General features: G+C 36.4%; 1 protein-coding gene across 1 annotated transcript; it reads right to left on the reverse strand.

Annotated features, from left to right (window-relative positions):
• Window positions 1–6,925: 6,925 nt before the first annotated feature.
• Window positions 6,926–11,341, reverse strand: LOC135122939 (uncharacterized). The gene is made up of 2 exons (XM_064047445.1): window positions 11,254–11,341; window positions 6,926–10,870 (listed from the first exon to the last, which is right to left on the reverse strand). The coding sequence occupies exons 1-2, from the start codon at window positions 11,266–11,268 to the stop codon at window positions 6,926–6,928; spliced, it is 3,960 nt and encodes a 1,319-aa protein (XP_063903515.1). The 5' UTR covers window positions 11,269–11,341.
• Window positions 11,342–12,312: the final 971 nt, after the last annotated feature.

Genomic DNA, 12,312 nt, shown 5'->3' on the forward strand with positions numbered 1-12,312 from the left:
TTAGTGTATGTACATAGTCTTCTTTCAACAATAAAATACTTAAAATATCAAACGGTAAATTTGAAGCTAGAGTTATATTTTAAATAGCGTGTTGTTGAAAATCGGTATACATTATAATAAGAAGTCAATAATTAAGAATAGGATGAGACTATATTTGTGATTTATCATTCCATTCATATTTTTTAGTTTTGCTTATAGGGGGTGTCTCAAAAAAAATTAATCACTGAGTCAGTTTATTTTATTGATTGAATCAAGAATTGCAAAACTGAATTTTGAAATTTTGCAGACGTTTTGAATCTCAAGATTTTGCCGAATAAATCCTATCTAAAATGTGCAAAATATCATCAGTATATTTTCGTAAATTTATCATTGTTTTCATATTTTTTAGATTTGCTTTTACAGTGACTGACAAAAATGTTTGGATCAGTCAATTTATTTTAGAGAATTACTCAAGAGTTGCAGAAATGACATAATTAATATAATTCGTAATGTTTAAATATGATAACTATTAATATGTGATAATTAAACCGAAAACCATTTTCCTAAGAACACGAGGTTAGCAAAACAAATTAGTTTGTTTAAACATTGTTGAATTAACCCCGAAAATGTACAATTTCTCTGCGAAAATATGAAAAATAATTTTTGCAATCTCATCGTGACGTACGATGACGTCACTGTCACGTGAGCCACCTGACAAAAGGTCACATTTTTCGGTCCTCTGCGTTTAGTTTTGATTTCGGTTTGGTGGCAGCAACATCAGAGTCCGTTTTGGCTTAAAAGTAGGGCTCTTTTCACGAATTTCTAATTTATTATTAATAAATATTAGTGAAAATGTGTTGTATTAGTATTGTGAACACGAACGAAGTTGGATATTTTTCCGAAAAGGACCGAAAATAAGGTGAGTACGACTTTCGTTTACTCGACAATGTTTAAATTTTGGAAAAAAATTCGAAACGGTGAAAGCTATACATTTTCACGATATAATCAAATAAAATTTAGACATAATTAATATTATTTATAATGCTCAAATATGGTAAGTAACTATAGTGAATATATATAGGTAAATAGAATGGCAGAACAAAATTAATAAGAAACTTTCGCAATGTGTAACTAAATTCACTTTAACCAAGACTTTTCTTAAAATAAAGGTTTTTTTTACGAAAAAACAAAGAACGATTTGAAATGCAATATACTTTTCACAATCGCACGGAAGAATTAGTTTTGTATGATACGTCAGTTAGACGACAGGTCCGTCAGGAACGCCAACTATTGAAATTAATTCGAAGTGACGATTCCCATACAAAATTTTTAGAATTTTTTGGTTTTTTAGCTGTCTTATTTTTTGTAAATTTTCTTATATACAAACCTTGTCCTGACAATAAGGAACACGTAAAAAAAAGAATCATCCAATTCGGTGCAGTCGTTCTGAAGTTATGCGCGTACATACATTTCGGCGATTTATTTTTATTTATATAGAAGATTAATCACCGAAATGGAGACGGGTGGGTGGGCGGGGTTTATTATATGTTCTAGTAGTCGGAGTTTAATAGAAGAAAAGAAGCTTTTACCTTAAAAAAAAGACAAATGGGAGCTCCGACGAGATTTAACATTCTTAAAAAAAGACACTAATTTGGGACTCCCGAGAAGGTTTCGCCTTCTTAAAATAAAAAAGACATTTGGGGCCCCTGAGAAGGTTACACATTCTTAAAAAAAAATTTGGCGTCCCCGAGAAGATTTGACATTTTTAAAAAAGACATTTGGAATCCCTGAGAAGGTTTCAAATTAAAAAAAGGACTGTTGTGCCCCCCAGGGTTTTACATTAAAAAAAAAGACATTTGGCGTTCCCGAGAAGATTTTACATTTTTAAAAAAGACAGTTGGTACCCCCGAGAAGGTTTTAAATTAAAAAAAGACATTTGGCGACCCTGAGAAGGTTTTACGTTTTTAAAAAAGACATTTAGGGCCTCCGAGAAGGTTTCACTTCCTTAAAAAAGGTCATTTGGGACACCTGAGAAGGTTTCACATTGTTAAAAATGACATTTGGCGTCCCCGAGAAGGTTTTACATTTTTAAAAAAGACATTTGGGACCCCTGAGAAGGTTTCAAATTAAAAAAGGACTGCTGATGCCCCCGAGGTTTTACATTAAAAAAAAAAGACATTTGGCGTCCCCGAGAAGATTTTACATTAAAAAAAAAACATTTGGCGTCCCCGAGAAGGTTTTATATTTTTAAAAAAGACAGTTGGTAACCCCGAGAAGGTTTCACGTTTTTAAAAAAAGACAGTTGGGACCCCTGAGAAGATTTCACATAAAAAAGCCATTTGGTGTCCCCGAGAAGGTTTTACATTTCTAAAAAAAGACATTTGGCGTCTCCAAGAAGATTTTACATTTTTAAAAAAGATATTTGGGGCCCCCGAGAAGGTTTTACATTTTTAAAAAAGACAGTTGGAACCCCTGAGAAGATTTCAAATTAAAAAAAAAACAGTTGGTGCCCCCGAGAAGGTTTTACATAAAAAAAGACATTTGGCGACCCCGAGAAGGTTTTACGTTTTTAAAAAAGACATTTGGGGCCTCCGAGAAGGTCTCCCTTCCTTAAAAAAGATCATTTGGGACACCTGAGAAGGTTTCACATTGTTAAAAATGACATTTGGCGTCCCCGAGAAGGTTTTACATTTTTCAAGAAGACATTTGGGACCTCTGAGAAGGTTTCAAATTAAAAAAGGACTGTTGATGCCCCCGAGGTTTTACATTAAAAAGAAGACATTTGGCGTCCCCGAGAAAGTTTTATATTTTTAAAAAAGACAGTTGGTAGCCCCGAAAAGTTTTCATGTTTAAAAAAAAAAACAGTTGGGACCCCTGAGAAGATTTTACATTTTTAAAAAAGACATTTGGTTGGGGCCTCCGAGAAGGTTTTACATTTTTAAAAATGACATTTGGGCCCCTGAGAAGGTTTCAAATTAAAAAAAGGACTGTTGGAGCCCCCGAGGTTTTACATTAAAAAAAAGACCATTGGCGTTCCCGAGAAGATTTTACATTTTTAAAAAAGACATTTGGCATCCCCGAGAAGGTTTTATATTTTTAAAAGATAGTTGGTACCCCTGAGAAGGTTTTACATTTTTAAAAAAGACAGTTGGTACCCCCGAGAAGGTTTTACATTAAAAAAAGACATTTGGCGACCCTGAGAAGGTTTTACGTTTTTAAAAAGACATTTAGGGCCTCCGAGAAGGTTTCACTTCCTTAAAAAAGGTCATTTGGGACACCTGAGAAGGTTTCAAATTAAAAAAAGGAGTGTTGGTGCCCCCGAGGTTTCACATTTTTAAAAAAAGACATTTGGCGTCCCCGAGAAGATTTTACATTTTTAAAAAAGACATTTGGCATCCCCGAGAAGGTTTTATATTTTTGAAAAAGACAGTTGGTACCCCCGAGAAGGTTTTACATTTATAAAAAAAAAGTTTTGAAGCCCCCGAGAAGATTTTACATTTTTAAAAAAGACAGTTGGGATCCCCGAGAAGGTTTCACATTCTTAAAAAATACATTTGAGGGCCCCCGAGAAGGTTTCACATTAAAAAATACATTTGGGACTCCTGAGGAGGTTTTACATTTTTAAAAAAACATTTGGGGCCCCCGAGAATGTTTCACTTTCTTAAAAAAGGTGAATTAGGACCCCTGAGAAGGTTTCACCTTAAAAAAAAAATAGTTGGGACCCCTGAGAAGGTTTCACATAAAAAAGCTATTTGCTGTCCCCGAGAAGGTTTTACATTTTTTAAAAAGGTAATTGGGACCCCTGAGAAGGTTTCACATTCTTAAAAAAGACATTTGGCGTCCCCGAGAAGGTTTTACATTTTTAAAATTGACATTTGGGACCCCTGAGAAAGTTTCAAATTAAAAAAAAGACTGTTGGTGCCCCGAGGTTTTACATTTTTGAAAAAATACATTTGGCGTCCCCGAGAAGATTTTACATTTTTAAAAAAGACATTTAACGTCCCCGGGAAGGTTTTATATTTTAAAAAAAAACAGTTGGTACCCCCGAGAAGGTTTCACGTTTTTAAAAAAAGACAGTTGGGACCCCTGAGAAGATTTCACATAAAAAATCCATTTGGTGTCCCCGAGAAGGTTTTACATTTTAAAAAAAAGACATTTGGCGTCTCCGAGAAGATTTTACATTTTTAAGAAAGACATTTGGTGTCCCCGAGAACGTTTTACATTTTTAAAAATGACATTTGGGACCCCTGAGAAAGTTTCAAATTAAGAAAAGGAGTGTTGGTGCCCCCGAGGTTTTACTTTTTAAAAAAAGACATTTGGCGTCCCCGAGAAGATTTTACATTTTTAAAAAAGACATTTGGCGTCCCCGAAAATGTTTTATATTTTTGAAAAAGACAGTTGGTACCCCCGAGAAGGTTTCATGTTTTTAAAAAAAGACAGTTGTGCCCCCGAGAAGGTTTTACATTTATAAAAAAAAGATTTGAAGCCCCCGAGAAGGTTTTACATTTTTAAAAAAGACAGTTGGGATCCCCGAGAAGGTTTCACATTCTTAAAAAATACATTTGAGGTCCCCCGAGAAGATTTCACATTAAAAAAAACATTTGGGACTTCTGAGGAGGTTTTACATTTTTAAAAAAGACATTTGGGGCCCCCGAGAATGTTTCACTTTCTTAAAAAAGGTGAATTAGGACCTCTAAGAAGGTTTCACGTTTAAAAAAAAATAGTTGGGACCCCTGAGAAGGTTTCACATAAAAAGGATATTTGCTGTCCCCGTAAAGATTTTACATTTTTTAGAAAGGTAATTGGGACCCCTGAGAAGGTTTCACATCCTTAAAAAAGACATTTGGCGTCCTCGAGAAGGTTTTACATTTTTAAAAAAGACAGTTGGTACCCCCGAGAAGGTTTCATGTTTTTAAAAAAAGACAGTTGGTGCCCCCCGAGAAGGTTTTACATTTATAAAAAAAAAGATTTGAAGCCCCCGAGAAGGTTTTACATTTTTAAAAAAGACAGTTGGGATCCCCGAGAAGGTTTCACATTCTTAAAAAATACATTTGAGGGCCCCCCGAGTAGGTTTCATATTAAAAAAAACATTTGGAACTCCTGAGGAGGTTTTACATTTTTAAAAAAGACATTTGAGGCCCCCGAGAATGTTTCACTTTCTTAAAAAAGTTGAATTAGGACCCCTGAGAAGGTTTCACGTTAAAAAAAATAGTTGGGACCCCTGAGAAGGTTTCACATAAAAAAGCTATTTGCTGTCCCCGAGAAGGTTTTACATTTCTTAAAACGGTAATTGGGACCCCTGAGAAGGTTTCACATTCTTAAAAAATACATTTGGGGTCTCCGAAAAGGTTTTAAATTTTTAAAAAAGACGTTTGGGACCCCTGGGAAGGTTTCACATTCTTAAAAAATATAAAATACATTTGGGGTATCCGAAAAGGTTTTAGATTTTTAAAAAAGAGAGTTGGTACCACCGAGAAGACTTCAAATTAAAAAAAAGACAGTTGGTGCCCCCGATAAAGTTTTATATTAAAAAAAGACATTTGGCGTCCCCCAGAAGGTTTTATATTTCTAAAAAGACATTTGGGGCCCCCGAGAAGATTTCACTTCCTTAAAACAGGTCATTTGGGACTCATGAGAAGGTTTCACGTTTTTAAAAAAGACAGTTGGGACCCCTGAGAAGATTTCACTTAAAAAAACCATTTGGTGTCCCCGAGAAGGTTTTACAATTTTTAAAAAGGTAATTGGGACCCCTGAGAAGGTTCCACATTCTTAAAAAAGACATTTGGTGTCCCCGAGAACATTTTACATTTTTAAAAATGACATTTGGGACCCCCGAGAAGGTTTCACATTAAAAAAAAAAGACATTTGGGACTCCTGAGGGGGTTTTACATTTTAAAAAATGACGTTTGAAGCCCCCGAGAAAGTTTAACATTTTTAAAAAAGACAGTTGATACCGCCTGACAAGGTTTCACATAAAAAAAGAAGACATTTGGGGCTCCCGAGACGGCTTCGCAATCTTAGAAAAGGTCATTTAGGACCCCTGAGAAGGTTTCACATTCTTAAAAAATACATTTGGGGTCTCCGAAAAGGTTTTAGATTTTTAAAAAAGACAGTTGGTAGCACCGAGAAGGTTTCGCATAAAAGAAGACATTTGGCGCCCCCGAGAAGGTTTCAGATTAAAGAAAAAAGACATTTGGTACCCCCGAGAAAGAAAGAAAGTGGGGTAATTTCATTAATAAAAAATTTGTTATGACGCCATAAACATAGATAATACACAATGTGTGAGAAAAAGAGGAAGAAAAAAGAAAAAAAACAGGAATGGCCAAGTTTGGAATTGAACTCGCGACGTCCGATCGGCATTCTTGCCTCGTAACCACTAATCTACGTGGTTTTTCTAATATACATAAAAAATTTGACAACAATCTGTTCAGCTGTTTCGGAGATTACGTGTGTAATAAAAATGGATACAGACACCAGACAGACAGACAGACAGACAGACAGACAGACAGACGGAAACGGGAGGCCACTTTTTTCGTACTCTAGAGAAAATATAAGTAGACATTTGTCCGATGGACTCGATTACGTAGTTTATGCTCGGGAATTAAAAAAAGAAAACATTTTTTACAAAAATATCATATTTCAGAAATCGAGTAATAAAGAGACATCGAAACATTACATTTTATTTACATTTCTAATTTGGTTTCCTGGTAATCCATTATTTTAAAAATTGGTGAGTTTCGTACTTGGGTCAATATTACGTAATTTTCCTATTATAAAATTCTGTTTTGCCATCTGAATTAGTTATCAATATATTTTCTTTAGAATTTTGATAAGCTAAATTTTTTTATCTGACCTGACCAATCGCGACCTGACCTGACCTGATTTGATCTGACCTGACTTGGCCTGACCCGACCAAACAGAAATTTCTTCACAATTAAAAAAATTATCACGTCACTGAAGAATCAAATTTGGCCCCAACCCCCACCAAGTACTCCACAATTCTCCCATGCCCCTTCCCCGCAGCAACCCCCAGCGGCGTCACCCCCTCCCCATTCGCCAAATTAACATCAGCCCCAGCCCCCACCAAAAACTCCACAATTTTCTCATGACCATTGCAGCAAGCCACAAAAAGCGGCGTCACACCATCTTGTCGCGCTCGATTAACCTCAGCCCCTGCTCCTACCAACCACTCAACACTCTTCTCGTACCCGTTCCTCGAAACCAAATAAAGTGGCGTGACACCATCACAGTTGGCGCAGTTAGTTGTGGCCCCACAATCCACCAAGTACCTCAAAATGTCTTCGTGGCTGTTCCTAGCCGCCAGATAGAGGGGCGTTCGCCCGTCTTTTTCGGCGAGGTTGATGTCAGCCCCTGAGGTTACTAAGTACCTCACGGTTGCTTCGTGACCGTGCTGGGACGCTACTTGTAGTGGTGTATAGCCGGCGTTGTCAGGGCAGTTAATTCCTGCTCCTGCTTGTACTAAGTGGTTAACGATTGTTTGGTGGCCGTTGAGAGAGGCTACGTAGAGAGGGGTGAAGCCGTGGTTGTTGGGGAGGTTGATAACAGCTCCGGATTTTAGTAGGTGTTGGACGGTTTTTGTGTGGCCGCGTTGACAAGCTAGTAACAGGGGGGTGTTACCATCGTCTCTGGTAGCAAAGTTGGTTTCGGAAGGGTCCAGGTTTTGGAAAATGGGTAAATGGGTTAGGTCGTAGCCAAGTAGAGCGGAATAATATAAAACGTTGATTCTGTGGTAGTGGTGACACAGTTTTGACGTTTGGTTGTCTAGGAGTTTGAGTTCTGCCCCCAAGCTTTCACTCTTTCGGGCGTATGATAGTGGCGTCATTTCTAGTAGCAGGTCGTACTCTGAAGTGTTGTCTTCAGTTTGCAAAAAAATTAACGCGTCTAAATATTCTTCCACCTCTGATTTCCCGTTAAAGCTGCTATTTTCGTCAAGGATGTACCTTCCATTGTCTTGTGTTACTTTGACACGTGGATGTCTTTGTCCCCAGGAACAAATCAAATGAAACGCACTTCTTCCACCAGCATCTTTAACACATAGAATGTCGTCACTATACGTTTTGAGTAAGTCAAAATTTCTGTACAACACTGCAACGTGAGCTGGTGATTCTTTCGCCAACAACATGTCAAAGAAAAAACGCACGTTGTTGTACCTCTGAAAAAAAAATACATCCCTGGGTATATCTTCAACGTTCTTCGAAAAATAAGACGCCACCAAGTACTCCGCAAACGACACGTGCAGAAACCGTGGCACGTTATTCTGGATTTCGGTGATAAGCCCAACAGACGCAAAATTTTTGGAAATTTTGCCAACCAACTTCTTACAATCAATATTCAACCTCTGTAGAATAAACCCAGGAAAGATTAACCTAAAAGCTAGCTTCTCGTAGTACTTCAAGGTTTTTTCCTGTTCGTTACGAATTCTGCTCATCAAGTACGGATTTCGAAGATCAAAACCCATTTTGTTTTCGTAAAAAATATTAAACGTTTCTTGGATGAAATAGTGGTAGAGGTCGGTCAACAGAAACGTGTTGTTTAACAGCTTTAGGTACTTGTTTTTGTCTCGACGGAAGAGTTCCGTCAACATGAAGATTTGTAATGGTATGCCTAAGATGTCCACGTGTTTGATGACCTCGAAAGTTGACTTAATTTTCTCAGAGGTTGTCTGGATTTCTTCGTGAGAGACGAAAGGTGCAAGACGGTGTTCAATGTAGTGTTGTTGTTCGTGGTGGTCGAACTTGCTTATACTAAGTGAAAGTACACTGAATTGTTTTTCCAAATACGTGGTGAGGTGTCTTCGACTAGTAACCCACTGGATGAACCCGTTTTTTGACAACCGGAGGATTATTGTTGAAACGGTGTCCAAATATTCGCTGAACACTTCATCCAGAGCGTCCCACACAAAAATAATGGTTTTCTGTTTCAGACACATTTTGAAAATGTCTTGGTCCAGCGTTCTGACTGAGCCGGATTTTTCGTCGACGATGAATTTTTCAAACAAGGTGGTTGACGTCGTGAAGAATAAATTGACGTCTTTGGGGTGGATGATTACGGTCCAGTATTTCGGCAAACTTTTATTTTTCAGGCTTTTCATCAGCTCGGATTTACCCATTCCTGGATCACCGGTAATAAGATTTATCGGGTTTTCTGGCTTCGCACTCCAAAGGGTGTTTTCGTTTGCAAAATAGTTGGATAGTTTGAACCTTCTCAAATCGCTCACGTCACCTTTGCTCAAAACCCACTCCAAATTTCCGTCGCCCGAAATTTTGAAATAGTGAAAATTTCTGCAGTTCGTGTTTTCGTTGTAGATTTTTTGAAACTGGTGGTGACTATGGTTGTTACTAGTTAGGTAAACTTTATTACCAACGTCTGATTTTTCAAAAATATCTTCATGATCAAAGATTCTAATTAGTGTCCAGTTATTAAACTTGCTTTTTACTTTATCAAAATTGTCTTCACAGTTCAGAATAATGATAGTGCTTTCATCAACGGTTTCGATGTATTTGATGTCGATGATGTTTCTGGATAGGTAGCGGTCGATGTATGATTCGGACAGCGATTCTTTTTTTCCGTCTATATAAAGTGGGCCGTTTGTCATTTCTATCAAGTCGTCTGTTGTCACCTTTTCTAAAAAGTCGTCGTTTCTTCCAAACACTGTCACTAGATTGAGTTCTTTTTTCCCTTGTAGAGATATAGTGAAATTGTGCATTACTTTTTCGTAGGACTCTACTTTATTTTTTAAGTCTGATAAGTTTTGAAACTCTTGTCTTGGACCCTCACCAAGCAAAATTATCTTTTTGTTGGTACAAAGGTGCAATGCTTGATCGACATTTCCACTTTCGTTTATTATCAATGGAGATTTATTCATCAACCAGAACAACTGGGCTAACAATTTTGGGTCTAGGTTGTGAATATCACCAACGTCAATGTAGTCGTTACCTAGTTGATATAACTTTCTTATTTTGTTTAATTGGGTTAAATCGACGTCTTCGTTTGGTACATCCCCCCACAACTGTGTGACAATTCGGGCCGATTTTTTTCCAAACCGGGTGCTACCAAACCTAGAAATAGCTTCCCGAAGTATCTTCATTTTGTCATTAACAGAACCAACACACACAGGTTCAATGTGGGACGAAAGAAGCTGCAACGCAATCATAAGTTGAACCCATTTCTTGCCCACTTTTTCTTTCTTTCCTTCTTCCAAATTCCACTCACAGATCACTTTAACGAATCTATGGAACGTCTCCTCGTCCGAAGAATACGTCGATTTGAATCGCTGGCACGTTGATCGCTTAAGAGCGTGAAAATTGTCTTGATTGGTGTAGAGATAAAGTCTATCAAAAAATAGTCGATAATCGCAAATTTTATCTACGCTCTGAGACGTCTGTTCGTTTTCCAAAATTTCGAACTTGTAGACATAATTCACGTTCTTCGAAATTCCCAAACCGTTGTTTGGAACCTCGATTTTAGCCGGTCTAACATAAAACTCTTCTCCCTCAAGCTGAAACCCTGCCTTGTTTTCAAAGTCAAAATTCCGGTTGGTGAAAAGTATAAACTCGTCTGCAGCGTTTTTGATTTTTTTGAAAGACTCGAAGTATTTCTGGATGCTGAAGTCCCCCTTTTTCGATTTTAGGTTTTCAGGGGATAGCGTTTTTCGACCGCTGTGTTTCAATTGTAGTGCTTTTATTGCGATCCCGGCGTCCGATTCGAGCTTGATTACTACGTCGTCGAAGTCGTCGAAGTCGTTGTCGTTGGACGATATTTGGAAGTTTTTGATTTTGTCGTTGGTGAGTAGGTGTAGGACCACGCTGGCGATCACCATGGTTTCGTAGTCCTTGCCCTTGTCGGTCGTGCCGGGTCTTTTTCTAAAAATCTGCAAATAAGTGTCTAGTGTTAGTTATTCAAGCGTGACTATTTTCGTTGTAATATAGTCAAAGGGCTGGATGGTTTTCCCTAAGTTATTATTTACATTTCGTATCTTCTCATTTGAAATTTAAAAAATAACGCATTGGTACAAAAACATTTATGGACACACTGTATATAACGTTCCATATGCAAATTATAGTTCCTGCTTTATGCTACAAGCAATTTATTTTTAACCGCTTTGTTATCTAATGAGAACACTGACATTCCTTGTTTCTGACGCATATGTTGATAAGTAGAAATGGGTTGATTCAGTGTTAAAAGTTGTATTCAAGACACAAAAATCTGTCACTGTTTTTTTGTAAGCAGTGAAAAGCATAAAGGAGTACTCACCTCTGATTCATCCATTGTGATGTGTTTTAAGTTCCAAATTTAACCAATAATCGCACTCGAACGCAACTGATTCAGGATGACCGGCTGACCTTTGTGGTACTGGTACATACATTTTGATTTTGCGCGGTATGACGGTACGCATCGGGATCTTGACTGTGAGCTACTTATGCTTCAACGTAAATCAAAATGCGTACAAAAATTAAATACTCTTTATTTGATGTATCGATTTCTGGATTTTTCGATTTTTCGATGTTTTAATTTTCCGGTTTTTGAAATTTATATTTTTTCCATTTCTCAGTTTTCGATATTTCTATTTTTCAAATTTTTGACTTTTCAATAATTTGATGTTTCGACTTCTCGGTTTTGGTTTTCAGTTTTTCAATTTTTCGAAATTTAAAATGTTAGATTTTTCGATTTTTAGTTTGTTCAGTTTCTAAATGTTTCAATCCTTCGATTTTCAAGTTGTAATTTTTTTGAATTTTGAAATTATTGGATTCCTCCATTTTTTTCAATTTTTTGGATATTTAAATTTTCAGATTTTCAAATTTTAGATTTTTTAGTTTCTCGATTTTACGATTGTTTGATTGTTTAGTTTTTGCTTCTGCCAAATTTTCGTCATTTAACGTTTGGAATTTTTCAGCTTCTCAATTTTTCATTTTTTCGATTTTTGACGAATTTTTTGAATTTCAAAATTTTCGATTTCTCCATTTTTTCAATTTTTTGTATATTTTAATTTTTCAAATTTTTAAACTTTATATTTTTGAATTTGTCCATTTTTAAATACATATTTGAATTTTCAGTTTCTTGATTTTCCAATTTTCCAATTTTCTAAATTTTACATTCTTCGACTATTAAATATTCGGTGTTTAAATTCTTTGATTTTTCAGTTTTTCGATTTCTCGACATCGATATCTCCATATTTCGTTTTTTAGTTTGTTCAGTTTCTAGAAGTTTCAATCCTTCGATTTTCAAGTTGTAATTTTTTGAATTTTAAAATTATTCGATTCCTCCATTTTTTTTCAATTTTTGTAATATTTAAATTTTCAGATTTTCAAATTT

This window comes from Zophobas morio, unplaced genomic scaffold (assembly GCF_036711695.1).
Source record: "Zophobas morio isolate AGI-343-1 ecotype UQ-CSIRO unplaced genomic scaffold, CSIRO_AGI_Zmor_V1 ptg000006l, whole genome shotgun sequence".
In the NCBI taxonomy this organism is placed as follows: Eukaryota; Metazoa; Arthropoda; class Insecta; order Coleoptera; family Tenebrionidae; genus Zophobas; species Zophobas morio.